Consider the following 17,715-nt stretch of genomic DNA (forward strand, 5'->3'; position numbering starts at 1 on the left):
TAAAAATAAAACAGAGTCTTGAAGCAGAAGGCCAACATTTTCCCTTTTGTACTCAGCTCACATTTGCCCTGGTGGCATGAAGCTAACAGAGGACAATGGTGTGGGACATTTAAGCACTGGGCCTAAGTGACTGGGCTGTCCCTTGTGTGTCCATTTGCACATAAAATAACAAAGCAAGCTGCATTGAAGAACTGCCCTTGACAAGGCAGTAAAAGCTATCAACACTATCAATGCTGGACTGGACCGGGGAGCACTCATTCTTTAGCAATTGTGTAACAAAATGAACAGTGCACACACAGCATTTCTGCAGCCAGTGACATGCTCAGTGAAATCCTACTGCCTTGATCCTTGAACTAGCTGCATTGGCATTTACCCACGAAACACTAGCTGCTTAAAAGAATGACTGGCTGAGTTTCCTCAGACGGGAGTATTTACCAGGGACAGTTTCTGAAAATGAAGAAAAGCAGTGGACGCAGGGTAAAGCCCAGGTGGTATTTGCTGCCAGGGATAGAATTGGAGATTTTCACACGAGTATTAACATTTTTGGAAACCTGAACTCAGCTCGGCAGCTCTCTCACTGAAGACCTTCCTGATGGGAAACGGACAGATGGTCAGGTCAGTGATGTGGAGTTTTATCTACCGGAGAACGGACTGTGTCACCACCTGGAAGACCGGCATAATTCATCGGGCTGTTCTGAGTGCCCAGTGGGTGATGTTGTAGATCCCAGCTGGGGTACAGTACTACTCAAAGTCCAAGACAGACCAGTGTGGGTTAGGAGAGAAGAGGCAAGTCTGTGGATGTGAACACAGGTTCCCCGTGGCAGCTACCTTTCAGAAGATCTCACTGCCTGGGGCGTGATCGATAGTAAAAATCCACCAGTATTGGATGGCACCCTTAAAATGCTCCCTCCTGTTCCAACCACATGTCGGTATGAAGCTGGCCTTTTTTCCTTTAGCTTCACCCCCAAAACTATCACAACACAGGGAGTGCAGAACAGAAACCAGAGTCGTCATGAAGTCAGACATTAAAGATTTGCAAAAACAAACAAACAAGCCAAAACAACAACAACAACAACAACAACAACACCTTCCACAGCATTAGCCTTGGCACTTCAATCTCTGGTTTGTCTCAGCAACACACTTCTTACATAAATGCGTGGTGGGTAGAGAATTATTTTTAGGTGGAATGAGAAGCAGGTATTTCAAAATGGTCTGAGTTAGTTCCTGTCAAGCATTAATAGTATCTCTGACAAGCACATGCTCTGAGAGTCCTGAAAGAGCACAAAAGCTCCCACGCTGGGGCCCCACGGCACAGGGTGCCAGGCCTGCTGGCTCTCACTTCCTGGAGCACTCAGTTTTCCTCTCTCCCTGTCCTACACTGTGGTCTAGATGGGGTCCGTGCCAGAACCGAGCTCCTGGGGGTGCACCAGAAGCCGGGCTTGACTGGGAGAGACAGCACATCTTCCACAGAAGAGAATCAGAGGGTCTCTAAAGACACAGAGCCCCAATTATTTGTGCTATTTCAGTCTCTGTGTCCTGAACCTCAGAGAAGAGCACTCCTGAGCTGTCTTCATGGCATTTCTGCATTTTGACATCTTGCTTGTGGCCCCCATTTGGCCACGAAGGAGCACATGCCGTGGCCATTTTTTTTTTGCAGCTTCTATGCCTGGAGACAGATCACCAGACGCTCACACAGACTTTCCAAGGCTCAGCTTCAGTCCGTATCCATGCTGACAGGAACTTTTAGTGACTGTCAGACCTCCTTTCCTTCCCTGGGGCTGCCAGTCCCCATGACAACCTCTCTGAGAATCAGGAATGCCAGAAGTGACAGTCTCACCTAAGACCTGCTTGCATTCTAAGAGGCTGGCATGCTCACAGCTCAGCTAGGAGACACTGCCCTGTTCCCCAGGGGAATCTGGGTCACGTCACATTCTGTTACTTATGTCTGAGGACTCATATCCAGGCAGCTCCAGTAGAGGGAGAGAGCCTAGAGTCTGGGGGGGGGGGGGTTGGGGGGGGCGGGGCTCCAACACACCAGTGTGACAGTGTAGGTGTAAGTGGCGGGGTGAGTCTTGCTGCTGGGACACCCTGACCCACTGTCAGTCCCCTCGTCTGGCTCTTGTTCCCATAACAGGGTCTCTACCCCGGCAGCTACTTCTGTCTATCCCACTCCTTCTGCCCTGTTAGGATCTGCTCCTGCCTGGCCCTTCAGTGATATAGGGCATGTGGCCCGTGCCACCAGAGGCATTAGCATGAACCAGCTGAGGCTGAGCAGGTCCAAATCTGGGAAATCTCAGAAATCGAGATTAGAATTTTATCCTGAGATAGGCAGGAGCAGGGCTAACTCCCTCCTTGTTTCTGTGCCTGCCCTGAAGCGCAATCAGGCAAGCCAAGTCCCAAAATGGTGGTCATAGGCAGTCAGTCACATAACCCAGTACCTGGAATTCTTCTGCATGCAAATGAGGCATCTCACTAGTCTTAGGCTTTAGCCAATGACCTCCTCCTTCCCTGGATGTTCTCATGTTCTCCCCCCCAACCATATAACCTTTGGTTCATCCCCAGTAGAGTGTATGTATTCAAAGCCTCCCTCAATAGAGAAATATGACCAAGCTAAGACTGTCTTAGAGAGCTGCTTCATTAAAGATGAGTGGAGAGGAGAAGGCCTTAGCTTAAAAAACCTGTAACACTAAGATTCTCAGAGAAGGCCTTTCTCTCCTCCTTGTGCTCCCCACCTGAGTCCCAACTAAACCAGGGTCCTGCTGGTCATGAACTATACTTCCTACCTCTGGCCTGGTGGGTAGTGGCGCCTTAACTCCCCAGAGGGAGAGGCAGACTGGGAACCCCATCCATTCTGGACTTCGCCCTGTCTTCTCAGTGCTGGTACTGGTGGGATCCAGACGCCACATAGAGAGGCAGAGCCTGGTGTCAATCACACCCAAGGAAACCTTCCTTTCACAGCCTCATCTCGCACCTTCCAGGAAGCCATCTGAGCTTCAGAGATGGCAGAACAAGTGTCTGCTTTCCCCAGAGGGACCATGAGCCTCATGAGCATTGGGCACACCTGTTTTGCTAAGGGTCAGCTCTCCATGTTGGCAGTGAGCCTGACAGACGAGGCACCTCATCCCCATGTGATGAACTAAAGAATGGCGGCAGGGAAGAGGGCGGCGTGACAGAGCACGGGCAGGCAGTGTGAGCCTGGGAGGTTGTTCTGTAGTAGGCTGGGAGCACCCATGTTCTATAGTAGGCTAGGAGCACCCGTGACTGACGGAGAGCTAGGCCTCTCTATTGCTGAGCAGACAGGACACTGCAGTACTGCGAACCCTCCAAAGAGAACCCGGCACCTGTCTCATTTAACTTGGAGTTTCTGGGGAGTGACTGTGGGGAACCTGGGCAGAGAGGATGTTCTAGAACCCGGTGTGACAACGCTGACAAATTGCCTGCCTGACAGGGTTCCTTGAAGGGGGAGTGGAATCATATTATAAAAGCATGTTCACCAATGTACCAAAAGATGCTCTCATAATACCCTGTGCTATCATGAGGGTCCCACAGAGGATCTAGAAAGGCAGGATCCTGCACAGGGAGTTTTGGACAGTGCAAGAAATCTGGCAGTCCTCTTGTACTCTGGAGTGTCAGAGTTAGGCCTGCTTTTCTTACCAGGTGGACATGGTTTAGAGTTGGCCTCCTTCTCCTTTAAGATGAGCCCCAGCCTCCTAACACCAATCAAAGCTCTCAACCACTGTCTGGGAAAAGCTCTGCAGGGTTCCAGGGAAGCCGGGCATGTTCCCACACCCTTCCTTGAGATGCCGGGGTTCAGCAGGAAAGCTCCTGTTGTGAGGCTGCAGGGGCCAGTGTGGTACTCACAGTTCAGTCACATCCTTTGGCATGCCTTTGGGGAGGGCACGGAGACCCCTGTTGCTGCATCGCACCACCGTCTCCACGCAGGTGCACTGCTCGGGGCAGCGTGGACTCAGCTGGCAGCTGCTCTCCTCATTGCCTGTGGAGGGCCCAGACAGGGTGAGCATCCTGGAAGAGAAGGCCTGCCAGGAGAGCAGCCAGGCAGAGCTAGCGGACAGGGCCAGGCTGCTCCCAGGAAGGCCAGCTCTACCTAGCACCAGCAGGGAGCCCAAGCCAAGACTGAAGGCAAGCTACTGGTTGCTTCCCTGCCAGAGGCAAAGGCTGCGTGCCTGGGAGCATGGGAAGGACCTCTGCTGTGCAATGTACTCCCTATGAAATAAAGACCAGTCAAGCTGCTAACCCAGACCCACGGCCACATATGGGAAAGGGAGTCTTGTCTGTCACATGAGGAATAAGCCAGGACTCAGAAAGGCGTGGCCAGACAGAGGCAGAGCCCGGCCTTTCCCCTTCCCTTTCTACCTTTTCCTCTCCACTGACCACTATATATCATCCCTATAGGGTAGCGAGCATGTCACCAGCCTGATTATAAGGCATCTCAATTAATCTGCAAATAAATACAGCTGTCCTAAGGTAATCCAAAGATCCACCAGGTAAAGAACTATACAGACGTGAACCCACGCAGTCAAATACGCCTTCTGGGGGGTCCTGAGACCCAAAGCTTCAGATTTGTGGGTTCATAGCTCTTAGTCAAAAGGAATTTTCTGGAAGTCTATTTCCCATAAGTACATACTCTGACTTTCACTGTAACACAGGCAGGGAGACTCCCATGTCCACGTGTGTAAGCTGTGTACAGAGGGGCATACCATCTAAGTAGCCCCGAACTCACGGCAGACATGGCGGGTAAGGGTATTGGGTACAGAGGCATTCATACAGAGGACAGTGTCCGGAATGGAGAAACATCTTGTTTTAATGAAGTGGGCACGGATAGATGACTGAGGAAAGTAAAGCAGCTTCGGAAAGAGACGCTGTTTCTTAGTCTGAGGAACAAGCTGTGAGACTCTGAGGCCTTTGGAGCAGAGTTCCTCAGAGCCGGCGTTCCAGGAGGGCGGAGGGAGGTCTCAGTAGCCTGCCTTGCCTTTCCGATTCACTCCTGCTTACCGTCACAGGTAAAGTCCTGGATGGCCACGTCTTGGATAGGAATCTCCTTGAGGAAAAAGGGCTTCTGGCACCTGGGGTTCCCGCTGACGATGCGGCGCTTCCTCAGCCACCGGCCGAGCCAGGCCATGTGGCAGTTGCAGTTGAAAGGGTTAGACAGGAGATTTCTGAGGGAGAAAGAGAGAGCGCCTCTGAGTGGCCATCGTCCACCCTGACCCTAGCCCAAAGCCTAGGGTCTACTCCTGTAGCCCAGGCTTGCTCTCTCTAGGAGGCAAGGGTCTTGGTATCCCTTGGTATTCCCTTGGGGTGGGGGTGGGGGGATGCAGAATTTTCTTCTAAACTATGGCGGATACAACCACAGCCCATGCTGGTGGGTGTGTTAAGACCTTGGCCTCCTCTGTCCACCTAGACTCACTTTGCCTGGTCAGTCCTCTGTGGAGAATTTCCTGTACTTTACAGCAGTCTCCATGACCCCCTTCCCAGCAGAAATGCCTGCAGTTGGTGGGGCTGGGGTGTCGGTGCTCCTGACTGGGGGCAGCTGAGACCTTTCCTTTTTCTGACTTGTGTCTTTCACTTTCTTTCGGTGTCGGCAGTACCATGGTAGTTCTATGCCTGTGAGCAGCTGCCCACTGACGGAGGCTGCCATCTCCACGGGCCTCTGCGTATCCAGAAGCCCAGCTGCGTACCACAGGTACTTCATCCTTGTTTATGCAGCAGCATGATGGACAGATGGGGTTGGGGATGATGGTGACAGCAGTCGCTCCGAATGTTTGCCCCAGGCTTGGGACACATCCACCATGCCATGGAGGCAGAGGGTAGAGTAGGGGAGGGACAGGCCACACGGGCAAAGGAGGGAGAGAAGAGGGGAAGAGAGGGGATTTCCCAGGTTGTAGAATCTAGGAGTGGGAAGCATGAAGGCTTCAGGTAGGGTGCGGGAGGGTGGGAAGTGTGAGGTCAACAGGGCTGGGTGGCAGGGGAGAGCGCACACTGCTGGGAGAAACTAGACTGTTGTCCCCAGGTCACTCCGCAACTCCACTTCCATTCCAAGTGGGAAGGAGACATGGGTGGGAAAGCGGCTGTGGCTGCTAATCTGTTTTGTCATTTTTTGGGGAAAAGGAGATGGGACAGGTCAGCACTTGGTGAGGACAGCTGAGGCACAAGGCAGTAGCATCAGCTACTGTAAAGTGACCAAAGGCTGGGGATTCCTCTGTCCTTAGGCCTGGCTTGCAGTTCACACACACCTGTTAGCAGGCCGGTACTTGCAGCTGTTGTGGGAGGTGCTGGGGGAGACCTGACGCATAGATGCAGAAGCAGCCCCTAGCTGATGACAGAATACTAGAGTCTGGACCTGGGAAACACAGCACTGCGATCATAACCATTATCCTCTGACACTGCTGCTTCCTAAAGCTGGGGCTCCAACTCTGCCTCTCACAAGCACCAGTGTAGTCAGGGTCACCTTTTAAAACACGCTGCCGTATATACTGTGAGTCTATGGCAAAGTCTCCGTGATCTTGGTGTGCTTTGAAACTAAAGCAGCCCCCATGGCCAATCAGTTTGGCCCTGGCCTCTTCTCCAGTCCTGTTCTAGCCCATATCCCTGCATACTCAGGACAATGGCCTTTGCATAGTTACTCAGCTCCAACCGACCATGGGGCCTTTGCGTGGCTGCAACGACTACAGGGAATAACATTTCCCACTTTCTTCAACAAATTAGTCTTCCCTACTGCTTCTTCACAAAGCTTGTGTTGGCCTTTCACATCATGGGGGCAATTCACTATGCAGCCAGCACCAAGGGAGAAGGAGCAGGAGGAAGAGGAGGAGGAGGAGGAGGAGGAGGAGAAGGAGGAGCAGGAGGAGGAGGAGGAGGCAGGTCTGTAACCCTTAGTACTTAGAGGGTATCTGGCACGTAGCAAGAACCTGAAAAATGACTAAATAGGCTGTATTGGCTGGTATTGTGTGTCAACTTGACACAGGCTGGAGTTAACACAGAGAAACGAGCTTCAGTTGGGGAAGTGTCTCCATGAGATCCAGCTATGGGGCATTTTCTCAATTAGTGATCAAGGGGGAGGGCCCATTGTGGGTGGTGCCATCCCTGGGCTGGCATTCTTGGGTTTTATAAGAAAGCAGGCTGAGCAAGCCAGGGGAAGCAAGCCAGTAAGAAACATTCCTTCACGACCTCTGCATCAGCTCCTGCTTCCTGACCTGCTTGAGTTCCTGTCCTGACTTCCTTTGGTGATGAACAGCAATGTGGAAGTGTAAGCTCAATAAACCCTTTCCTCCCCAACTTGCTTCTTGGTCATGATGTTTTGTCTAGGAATAGAAACCTGACTAAGGCATAGCCAGATGGGCAGGTGACCTTGGCCATGGTTAGTGGGAAGCTGGGATGTCAGGGAATTCCGCAGAGCAGGGGGAGGTGGGGCCTAGACGGAGTGGCAGTGTGCTAGGGAGAACTCACATGGTGGACAGGGAGACGAGCGTGGTGAAGGCTCCAGGGGTGATGGTGGTGATCCGGTTGTCATAGAGCGACAGAAGCCTCACAGAGCTCAGGCCAGCGAAGGTGTCGTTGCTTACGCAGCTGATCAGGTTGCTCCTCAACATTCTGGAAGAGCATGGAAGAGGGTGTGGGTCATGGGTAGTGAGTGCTCTTGCCTCTCAAGAGATAAACAGCCACCTTCTGGCTCGGCCAGTCATTGCTCAGGTTTGACTGGTGATGAGCAGGGCCTGGACCCTCACTGGGATGCATGCAAGTGTATATGAGCATGTATTTCACACATTGTGTGCTGGTTATAATGAGAATGACCCTCATAGGCTCATATAGTTGACTGCTTGGTCCCCAGCTGGTGGAACTGTTTGGGAAGGATTAGGAGGTGTGGCCTGGTTGGAGGAGGTGTGTCACTGGAGGTGGGTATTGAGGTATTCAAAAGCCCATGCTATTCCAGTTGGTTCTCTCTGCCTCTCTCTTTTTGCTTCACACTTGTGGATCGGCTGTAAACTCTCACCTACTGTTCCAGCACCATGCCTGCCTGCTTGCTACCATACACCCAGCCATGATGGTCATGGACTCGCCCTCTGAAACTGTAAGCAAGCCCCAGTTAAATACCTTCTTTCGTAAGTTGCCTTGGTTATGGTGTCTCTTCACAGCAATAGATGAGTAACCGAGACAGACCATAAGCATAAACCATAGCTTTCCATGTATACTCGTGCAAATGACGTGGTTGTGTGTGCACATGTACTTCCAGGAGGAAGAGGACCCACATATGGGTTCATTGTATGTGTGTGTGCTTGAGTGTGGATGCTTGTCTTCAGATGTGTTCGGGGGCACTGTGTGTGTGTCTCTGTATATATTAGTTATGGTTATATCAGTGTTCGTGTGCACCCCTCACTGTGTTTTTATGCACTGGAACAGTTCTGAGTGGGGTGTGATTAGGGGTGGGCATGATGGTGGGCTTAGCATGTCAGCTTCTTTGAATTAAAGGTAGAAATGTCTGATGCTGTAGAGATGAAGGAATCAGGAGGCCAGGATGGTGTTGCAGTAAATCTCTAACCCAAATAAGCCCATGCAAGGAAAACACAACCCAATTAATATGAATACAAGCTGCGTGCCTAGATTGGGCAAACCTACCACTACAGGATGGTACCAGACTGTGATCCCTGTCCACAGCTTGGATTGTCCAGCTGTCATCCCCCTGCCTCCTGAGCCAGGAGCTGAGCCCAAGCCTGGGTACTCACAGTGTCTTGAGGCCACTGAGGCCCCGGAACATGCGCCCATGCATGGTCTCCAGCTGGTTCCCCGTCAGCATCAGCTCCTGCACGCCTGCTGCTCCATCGAAGGCGCCCTCCCGCACCTCCTTGATCCTATTATTGCTCAGGTTTCTAGAAGGAGGGGATAGAAGTGGGAAGATCAGGTGGATGGAGGGAGCTTGGGGCCTCAGCTCCCTGACACTGGGTTCTCAGCTTCGGTGCTCACAGATTTGATGTCACTCCTCACAGCAGGTGGAGAAATACACACAGCCCAGGACTTAAAGGGTCTCAGTGCAATCATTTCTTTGAATGCCTGAAAGAGTCACTCTTACTTTTTTTCCCCAGTCTCCCAAAAGGGAGCGCAGTGATCCTCCAAAGAGAGCAGGAGAACATAGAGTAGCCCCCTCTTCAATGGGATGAACACATCTGGGGGACTTGTAGCACTCTCAGCGGAAGCCCCTGACAAGTGGATACTTCCTACTGAGTGCTTGTTGCCTTTAGGAGAGGCCACATGGGAGTCAGACGGCTTTAACCTCATCAGAGCCTCAAGTTAACCTCATCAGAGCCTCAAGCAACACCCAGTAGCCAGATACTACTGTCCTCCATTGCAGGGGAAAAAACTGGAGATTGAATAACTTCCCCAGATTTACATAGCTGAAAGAGCTGGGCTATGAAGCTAGGTCTTCTGGGACATAAGAAACATTTCATGGATACTCTCTCTCCTTTGATAAGTGATAATTTCTCGGGAGATGTGAGGACTTGTTCCCTTGTATTACTGAGTTACAGAATTCATGTGTGTGTATGCATGCGTGTGTGTGTGTGTGTGTGTGTGTGTGAATGCACATGTGTGTGCCCAGGCCAAAGGTCAATATCAGGTATCTTTCTCAGTCATTCTTGGCCTTATTTTCTGAGACACGGTTTCTCACTGAACCTGGAGCTTGCCTGATTCGAGTTGGACTGATTGGCCAGTGAGCCCCAGGGGTCTTCCTCTCCCCTTTTCCTCAGTCCTAGGGTTACAGGCATACACTGTAGCCCTTAGATGTACATGGGTGCTGAAGATCCAACTCAGGTCCTTATACCTTTGCAACAATCACCTTGACAACTGACTCCTCTCCTCAAGCCCGGGATCTTGTTTTTTTTCAGGGCATCCCTGTTCTCATCAGCCCAGTCCTGAGTCTGCCCCAGCTCTGAGATCAGGCCCTTCTCTCCAAAACCTGGCATCCACAGCATGGGAGACCATACCAGGACAGTCACAAGCAGATGCTGCGACAGCCATATAAAATTCTAGTTCCCAGGCTCTTTCAGAACCAAGAGGTAGGGGTTCTCTGCAGGCTATCCTGTGGTCCAGTCTCAGGGCACTCATGGCCATCTGGACGGATCCAAGCCTGATGGTGTGCATGGAAGCGGAAGGAGGAGGACCCTGAGGAGGCCACCAGGTCACTGAGTATGTGAGGTTGTCTGAACTGCTGGGCTAGCAGATACTGGCCCCGTGCCCAGGTAGGGGTGGAGATTGTTTCATGCCAGTGCCTTGGATGGATATGAAGCCAGGCTGACCCTTTCACAGAGCACAGGGCTGAAGCCTCCAGAGAGACAAGGAACCCCACCCGATGGGTGGCACATGATGACATAATGGTGCCCAAGGGGTTCAATGTGAGACACTTTCCCTTTCCTGTGGGTAGCCTGGGCTCCCAGGGAACAACAGGACTTACCCTTGTAAACAACTGTGCAGAGGTGGGGTGGGGGGCAAACTCTTTTAAATCTTCTCTTTGTTTGTTACCACCCAACCAACTACTCTCCGGATAATACCTCCAAAGTCTCTGTCCCAAGGCCTGTTAGCTGGGGCACCCCTGAACTGGGCTCCATTTCTGCAAAAAACTAGAACTCAGTCTGTTTCCTTATTGATTCTGGCTGTCCTGGAATGGAGGGGCTGCATGGGGGAAATACATGTAACCCCTAAACTAGACATAGGAATTGAGATCAAGGCTTTCTCCTAGCAGGGTTTAGGCTCCAGGGGGAGGGGCTGCTTGGACGTTAGTACTCAGGGCTGGACAATGGTGCTGAGTTAGAGCAGGGGAGGTGGGAAGGCTTCCACTTACTAACATCTGTTTCTACAACAGAGCAAAATTAACATCCCATTACTGTAAGGTTTGTGAATCACATTTCCTTAATCTGGGAGAATGAAGAACAGAAGGGGTGGGGGCAGTTGTAGCAGTTTCTAGAAGGGCTGCCTGCTGTTCCCTCTCTATCCATCAAAGCTGAAGTCCGTAGTGGGGGATGGGAGACAGAGTGGAGCTTGGAGCAAATATTCTATACAGAATGAGTGTGTCTGGATTTTCTAAGAGCTCTGGCATAGCCTCAATGCTGTGTTTTCAGTAGACACCTCTCTCCCACAGGAAGCCTCAACACTCAGCTACTGGGTTCTCTTCCTTTGCCCCACAGACCTCTCTGGAGGAAGGTCCTTCCTTGTGCCTTTGGCTCTAATGGTCCAGCCTTGGAAACTCATACTGTGTCCAGGGGTGGTTCCAAGGGCTCATGGGTACTGCCTCTGCAGGCTGATGGGTACCTCTGACCTCACTCTTCCCAAAGGGCACAGAGGCAAGCAAGGGGATCCATACAACTCCCTGCAGAGAGCCGGAGGGCAGGCAGAGGAGGGCAAGCTCTCCTAGGCACTCCTCTCTGGGGTTACAGGGTTGGCAGTGGAGACAGAGCTTGGTTCCAGGAGGACTATAGCAGAGAGCCAAGTAGACCTTTCTGGAAGCTAAGGACAGCTGGCCATGACTGCTATGTTCTGGCACAGTGCCAGGATGAGGAGGTCTTGTCCACTGACCACGAATGAGCCTGTCCCTCCCTGAGGAACTACTACAAACTTATGGTCTCTAGGCGGGTGACTTAAGGGTGATGAGGCCCCTTGGAAACAAAGGTGACGAGGACCTGGTGTCCCCCTAAAGCAGCAGCTGCTATTCTGCTCCACTCTCCTGGGCCAGCCGGAGATGGTGGAGCCAGTTCTGGCTGGGCATTTGATAGTCCCAGAGGTACCAGGAAGCGAGATTTTATAGCTTCGGTGAAAGTTTCTAAGTGTTAAAAGTGGTTGACTGATTCTTATTAAAAACACAGCCACCAGTAACAAGTCCAACCATGTGCCGGTGACTTCAGCTAGAGGCTGGCTGGTTTTCAGGCCACAGGTGACTCTCCTCAGCATCCTAAGTGGCCTGAAGTCCACTGCACAGAAAGCCACAGCTCTTAGACCACGGAGTCTCTTTCTCTCTTTCTGCCTGCCCCACTCTCCAGCCGACTCCCATCTCTCTGTGCTAGGGATGGTACACAGGGCCTCAAGCATGAAGGCAAGGATCCTACCACTCAAAGCTGTGATGCTCTTTGGAAAGCTGTGTGGGGCTGCCAGGGTATAAGAAGGGGCCAGAGGTGCAGAGAACACAGCAGGGTCCAATCATCATAGTCCAAATCAGAAATAGTGGATTCAGGACCAGGCAGCTTTAGGGACTTGGCTCAAGTGTGAGGCAGTCACGCCATTGGCTTCAGACACTATATTGCCAGATATCCTGACACTCAACCACCTCTCTGCGGGAGTAGGGTAGTGACTGGTTCAGGGCACAGCAACACTTTACTTGACAGTGGCTGCAGCTGGTAGTCTGGGGCCTTATCCAGTTGGCTGGTACTGATAAGTCCTGGCACTGAGCTCAGGTGAATGCAGGCCAGCCTGCAAGTCCCCTCCACCCCACCTGAATACTGAGCTGGTCTGGAGCAGTGGGGGACATTTGGTATCCCTGACCTTCACTCCTGTATGGCAAACTCGGGGCCAACTGAGCAGCATCTTTTCCTTTGGTTGAGATCTGGTCTTGCATTTGGCCATGCTTAGGTCTGTGGCGTGTGGCTGGGGAAGGAGACTGGCTCTTTCCTGTCGCATATCTGTGTTCTTGTTTCCCCTTCATCTATAGAAATATTTCTCTACGCTCACATTCCTGTCACAAGTGGGAACACATTCTGTGTGACTTCCCCCTAAGAGGTGTGTGTGTGTGTGTGTGTGTTTCCAGAAACAAAGACTCCTGGGAATCCTGTTTGCTGGGCAAATAGGTCCCTGTGCAGCTTGACTCGCTTCATTTCCTTCCTCATGTCCTCCACATGTGGATTCACCTCCACATCTGTCTACAGGTTGAAACCAAAGGGCACCAGGGCCATGGCAACAGCCACCATCCCCATCAGCCTTACAAGTGCCCTGGTCTCAGCGGTTCCCTCAGAGAGCTCAGGTCCTGCTCCAAGCACAGATTTACTGACAGGGGCCTGTGGCTAAGTCAGTGGCTATGGTTGGCAGGGACGCAGGAGCCGTGCCACCAAGAGAGCAGCTGCCTAGGGCCTGGAAGGCATCCGTTCCCTTGTCCGCAGGGCTCTGATGGGTAGAAGCGTGATGAACAGGAGATAAGGGGTGACAGGCAGTCCTCGTGATTCATGATTGTTATATTCTACATCACCAGGAACACTGAAATGAGCACACACTGGATCGCTGCTCCTGGAGAAGCTAAATGAGGCCCCTGTGAGCCCTCGGTCACAGCATTTCCACCTGTGAGTGCTTCTGTCCAGAGACACTGTACTCACTACACTATTGATCCATCATTCATGGCCAGCAGTGCTGGGCTCACTCACGCCTGAACAAACGGGAGAAGCTTCTACGCATGTGTGCCCTCGGCGAGGTGCGCAGGGCAGTCGGCTCAGGCTCTGAGTAGCTAGACAGTGTGCCAGTACTGTGCTTGGGCCAAAGTTGGTGCCCCAAAGCACAAAACTGCAGAGCACATGCCGCTGGATAAACCTCAAAGTGGATTCTGGCTTACAGTGAAGAACTGAACTCACAAGGCAGAAAGCATCGTGGTGTTCAGCCTCAGTTAAGGGACACATGTCGGGGTGAGCAGTTTTCCCACTTCCACATGTGTGTAAATGGTACAAACAGCACAAAAACTGTGATGTTAGAGTTGCACGGGTTTCAGTACAGGGTTGAGTTAGCAAATGTAGAACTGGTAAGTAATGATGGGCCACATTCGCCTTGTTGGAGAAACAGATACCACTGTGAGGCTGGGGGATGTGGGATTTGGGGTGAGGTGTGAAGGCAGGTTAAAAAACAAATGTGCCCTGGGAATCGGCTGGCTCTCCGTGCTGGCATCTCTGTGGAGGCACTCAGGAAGGCGAGATGGAAACAAGGCCAGCCATTATTGTGACTGAGGGGGACCCAAGTCTGAAGAGTCAGTTTTGACGTATATTCAATATGTGGCTTAAGAGAGGTCACTGAGCATCTCCTAGCCACTGGTCCCTTGCTTACACAGCATGGAACATGAAGCCAGCACCAGATGGGTGAAGGAAGACTCAAGTTGATATCCCTGAGTCTGCACTGCAGCCCTGGCCAAGAATAAGGGCTATCAAAGGGGACACTATCCTCTCGCTGGCTTTTTGACTAGACCCAGACTCCAAGGAAGGGATAGGTTGGGACAAGCAGACATGTACTACAGAAGCTAGTGACAGCACGTTGCTTCCTTTGCCTAAGCCCAGACTCCACTCAGAGCAGGGAGTTCTGTGACTACATCTACTGGGAACAGTTGGGGATTCCTTCCTGATGGGCCCCTCCCAGGCACACCTCATCCAAATATCACAGGGTCCTCAGTTACTCTAAGTCCCCCCTACAATCCCCTGAGATGCATGCTGAACCTGGCTGGGGGTAGGGCAAGCAGAGGGGCCAAGGATAGGAGTCAAGGAGCCATGGGATATACGATCTTCCTGCACCCAACAACTCAAGGACAGCCAAGCTTTGCTTCAATCTGCGCTGTGTCCCTGACTTCCAGTCCAGGGCACAGAGGGGACAGGAGGAGGTTCAGGGGCAGGAGTGAAAGGGTCAGGAAAGCTGAGGTGGCCGCTGTGTCCCGCAGCTTAACTCACATTTTCCGAAGGTTAGGCAGTTTCTTGAAGATCCCAGTGGCCTCCAGCACAGAGATGTCATTGTCGTTCAGTCGCCTACGCGGGAAGCCAGAAGACACTTAGCTGAGGTGAGTCACCTCCCGGGCCACTCGCCTGCGGGTCTTCTTCATATGGCTTTTGCAGAGCTCTGCCCGAACTTCACAGTCAGCAAAGTTCAGGAGAACCTTGAAACACTTCAGGATGAGGCGAGGGGCTTGGCAAGGAGAGGTGGATGGGAAAGGGCAAAGAGAGACAAAGCCTTGGCTCTGCTATGCCTCCTTCACGGGACAGTGGCTTCTTGCATGCTGTGCACAGACACACATTACTATTTAAACACACAAAGGCCACATAGCTGCCTCTATTTTAAGGGGGATTAATGGTAATCCGAACACCCCAGAGAAATTTCCTCAGGGTCTCCTGAGTCCAAGTTGCTCAGCTCGTTCCCGACTACTTCTGTCAGCTCAAGGTTTCTGTACTCAGTGCCTCTGTGTGCTCAGGGCCTTGCTGTGGTGCCCCCAGTGACTGGAGCAGTCAAAGAAAGCAAGTCTGGCTCAGTTTATCCAGGGTTCGCTCTGTGCCAAGAGTCTGGAAGAATATTGTATCGTGTCTCTTTCTAGACTTTCTGAAGTGTAGAGAAATACATCATGTCCCCATCCCCCTCTCCCTTGACACGGTGGGGGGGGGACTGGAGGGGACAGAGGTGAGGTAAATATCAGGCCTGTTTAGCATCACAGGCCATTTCTTATCCTCTTCCATGCTTCAGGTTTAGTTTATCCCATTTTAGGTCTTGAGAGCTCGTTTGGAGGTTGTCCTGGGGAAGGTCAACCTCTATAGCTAAGTGTGGCACTTATGGGGTACACACATGGAACAGTGAAGAAGGGTAGGGACACCCACCTAGCCGGCCACACCAGCAGAATCAACCCCGGTGATCAACGGGGTGACGGATGTTACAGCTAGATTGCCCTTACACCTTTGCCAGTTTTTGAATAAAGCAACGCCCCTTTCTAGGGGCTCTTAGGAGGTTCAGATACATTTAATCATCTTAGTTGCATTTTTTGCCTAGTAATACTTTTTATTTAATATCTATTTTCTGGAGATTACATAAGCTCCTAAGGGCCAGTAGGTGCATTCACTTTGTTCATTGTAGAAATGTGAGCCTAGAACAATGTCTGGTTTTATACTGAGTGTCCAGAAAACATTCTTAGAACCAATGAATGGTCTATACTGGAAAGCAACCTGCATATATATTTCTGGTGTCTTGCTTCTCAGCCAAGTACACAGAAGACCCTATTTGGCCTAGTCCAAAGCGACTAAGTATGTCTAAAGAGAGGTAGGGAGGAGCAGGACTTACAGGTCAGTGGTGTATTCAGGGAGGTGGCTCGGGATGCGGGCCAGCTTCTGGTTGGAGCAGTCCACAATGGTACCCTCACAGCGGCACTTCTCCGGGCATACTAGGTCCATGAAGCACTCACTGCTGAATCTGTTGCGATAATCCTCAGAGCCTAGATGGGGTCAGAGAGGGGGTTATCATCATCATTTTGGTTTTCAGGCACAAGATCCAAAGCTGTTGGGGAGGGGGGTGAGGTAGTTTGATGAGTTGGAATGTGTGTGTGTGTGCCTGTGTGTGTGACTGTGTGCGTGTGCATAATGCACAGGTTTGGGAGGAACTGCTTATATGGCAGTCTGTCAACTAGCAGGAGGAAGCTGATGACTGTTCGGCCATCTTGCCAGCACCTCCATCCCCCACCCTCATCTATGTTGTTTCCACATGGTCTTTTGTCACTTATCACTTGCTGTCTTCCAGGAAGCTGGGCTTCAGATCTGTAGGCTCTTATGCTTTTGTGGGTCATGGACCTTTTCAGAACTGATGAATGTCACGGATGAATAACGTTCAGAGAAATACTGCAAGCCACCTACACAGAATCCAGCCTATGACTGCAGGAGATTCCTTGGTTCTGTGATGCTTACAAGCTACAGAATGGAGATTAAAGTTGGGCTTTTGTGGGGGCTTCGGCAGGGCAGGACTATTGTCCCAGAAAAAGGTTCTGGATGTGCAGTGAGTAAAGGCAGCCAGATTCTCATTTGGTGTCAAATGACACCTGGTGTCTTGTCTGCCCTTGACTTCAACAAGGATGGCACACACGGGTGTTTGGAGGCCACATCTCTGATACTTTGGGAACTTGGCTTACAGCTGCCTGATGCTTCTTTGCTTTGTTTTACGAGAAGCCAGATTTTTTAAAAATATATTGGCAACAAAGCCAGATCTTAAACGCAGTGAAAATGAAGATGCATCCAAGGGTCGGACCTGACTTCCTCATAGAGAGGAAGTTCTCATGGATGCCAGTCAAAGGGCAGTTCCCACGAGCTAGATGGTGGGGCTCAGATTTATTTACTTATTTTCAAACTTTCATTCCTTTCAGGGTCATTCTGTAATGGCAACAGGTTCGACAGTCTGATGTCTCTGAGGCATGCCCTTGGGGGCAGCCAGCCAGAACTCTGTGAGCACAAGAGTTGCCAGTGGCAATAGTGAGGGGTGTGTGGCTCTCCTTGTTGGCAGTGGGTGCTGGCCTTATATAGTTTCTCACACTCACATTCCATTGGCAAATGACTAGGTGAAAAATGTGAGCTCAGTTCACGTTTGCCTAAGGCACACGTGGGACGCCGCTGGAACCTGAGGATCCTGTGTGCATCTCTGAGGTGTTTGGGGACACGGACCCCCAGGCATGTGGTGAATGGCTTGAGCCATCAGCGTGACAACACAGAGGGTGAGAAGTGCCCACGTTTTAGCAGTGCATCTGGCCAGGCTTTGCAGCACCCTAGCTCCTGCCTCAGGGGGAGGGGGGGTTGTGTAAAGATGAGAGAGTAAAGTAATCTCCAGGGAAAAGACAGGCTAAGTACATGAACGTGTCATTCTACTCCCGTGCTCCCTAGATCGTGTCGGACCATCTGGCAGTTCGAGGCCACAGAAACACCTGTGGAGCTGGTGCTGGAGCTGACGTTTACTGCACTTGAT

At 51.5% G+C, this 17,715-nt stretch overlaps 1 protein-coding gene across 1 annotated transcript in view; it reads right to left on the minus strand.

The window, feature by feature from the left end:
• The window catches only part of Slit3 (slit guidance ligand 3), a 595,031-nt gene that overhangs the window by 74,110 nt on the left and 503,206 nt on the right, over positions 1-17,715 (minus strand). The window contains exons 15-20 of the mRNA XM_052194961.1: positions 16,054-16,204; positions 14,685-14,759; positions 8,739-8,882; positions 7,465-7,608; positions 5,014-5,177; positions 3,862-3,994 (exon numbers count right to left, since the gene is read on the minus strand). Coding sequence (XP_052050921.1) covers positions 3,862-3,994; positions 5,014-5,177; positions 7,465-7,608; positions 8,739-8,882; positions 14,685-14,759; positions 16,054-16,204 — 811 coding nt within the window. The remainder of the gene's footprint in view (positions 1-3,861; positions 3,995-5,013; positions 5,178-7,464; positions 7,609-8,738; positions 8,883-14,684; positions 14,760-16,053; positions 16,205-17,715) is intronic.

The sequence above is a fragment of the Apodemus sylvaticus genome, chromosome 10 (genome assembly GCF_947179515.1).
Source record: "Apodemus sylvaticus chromosome 10, mApoSyl1.1, whole genome shotgun sequence".
NCBI lineage: Eukaryota > Metazoa > Chordata > Mammalia > Rodentia > Muridae > Apodemus > Apodemus sylvaticus.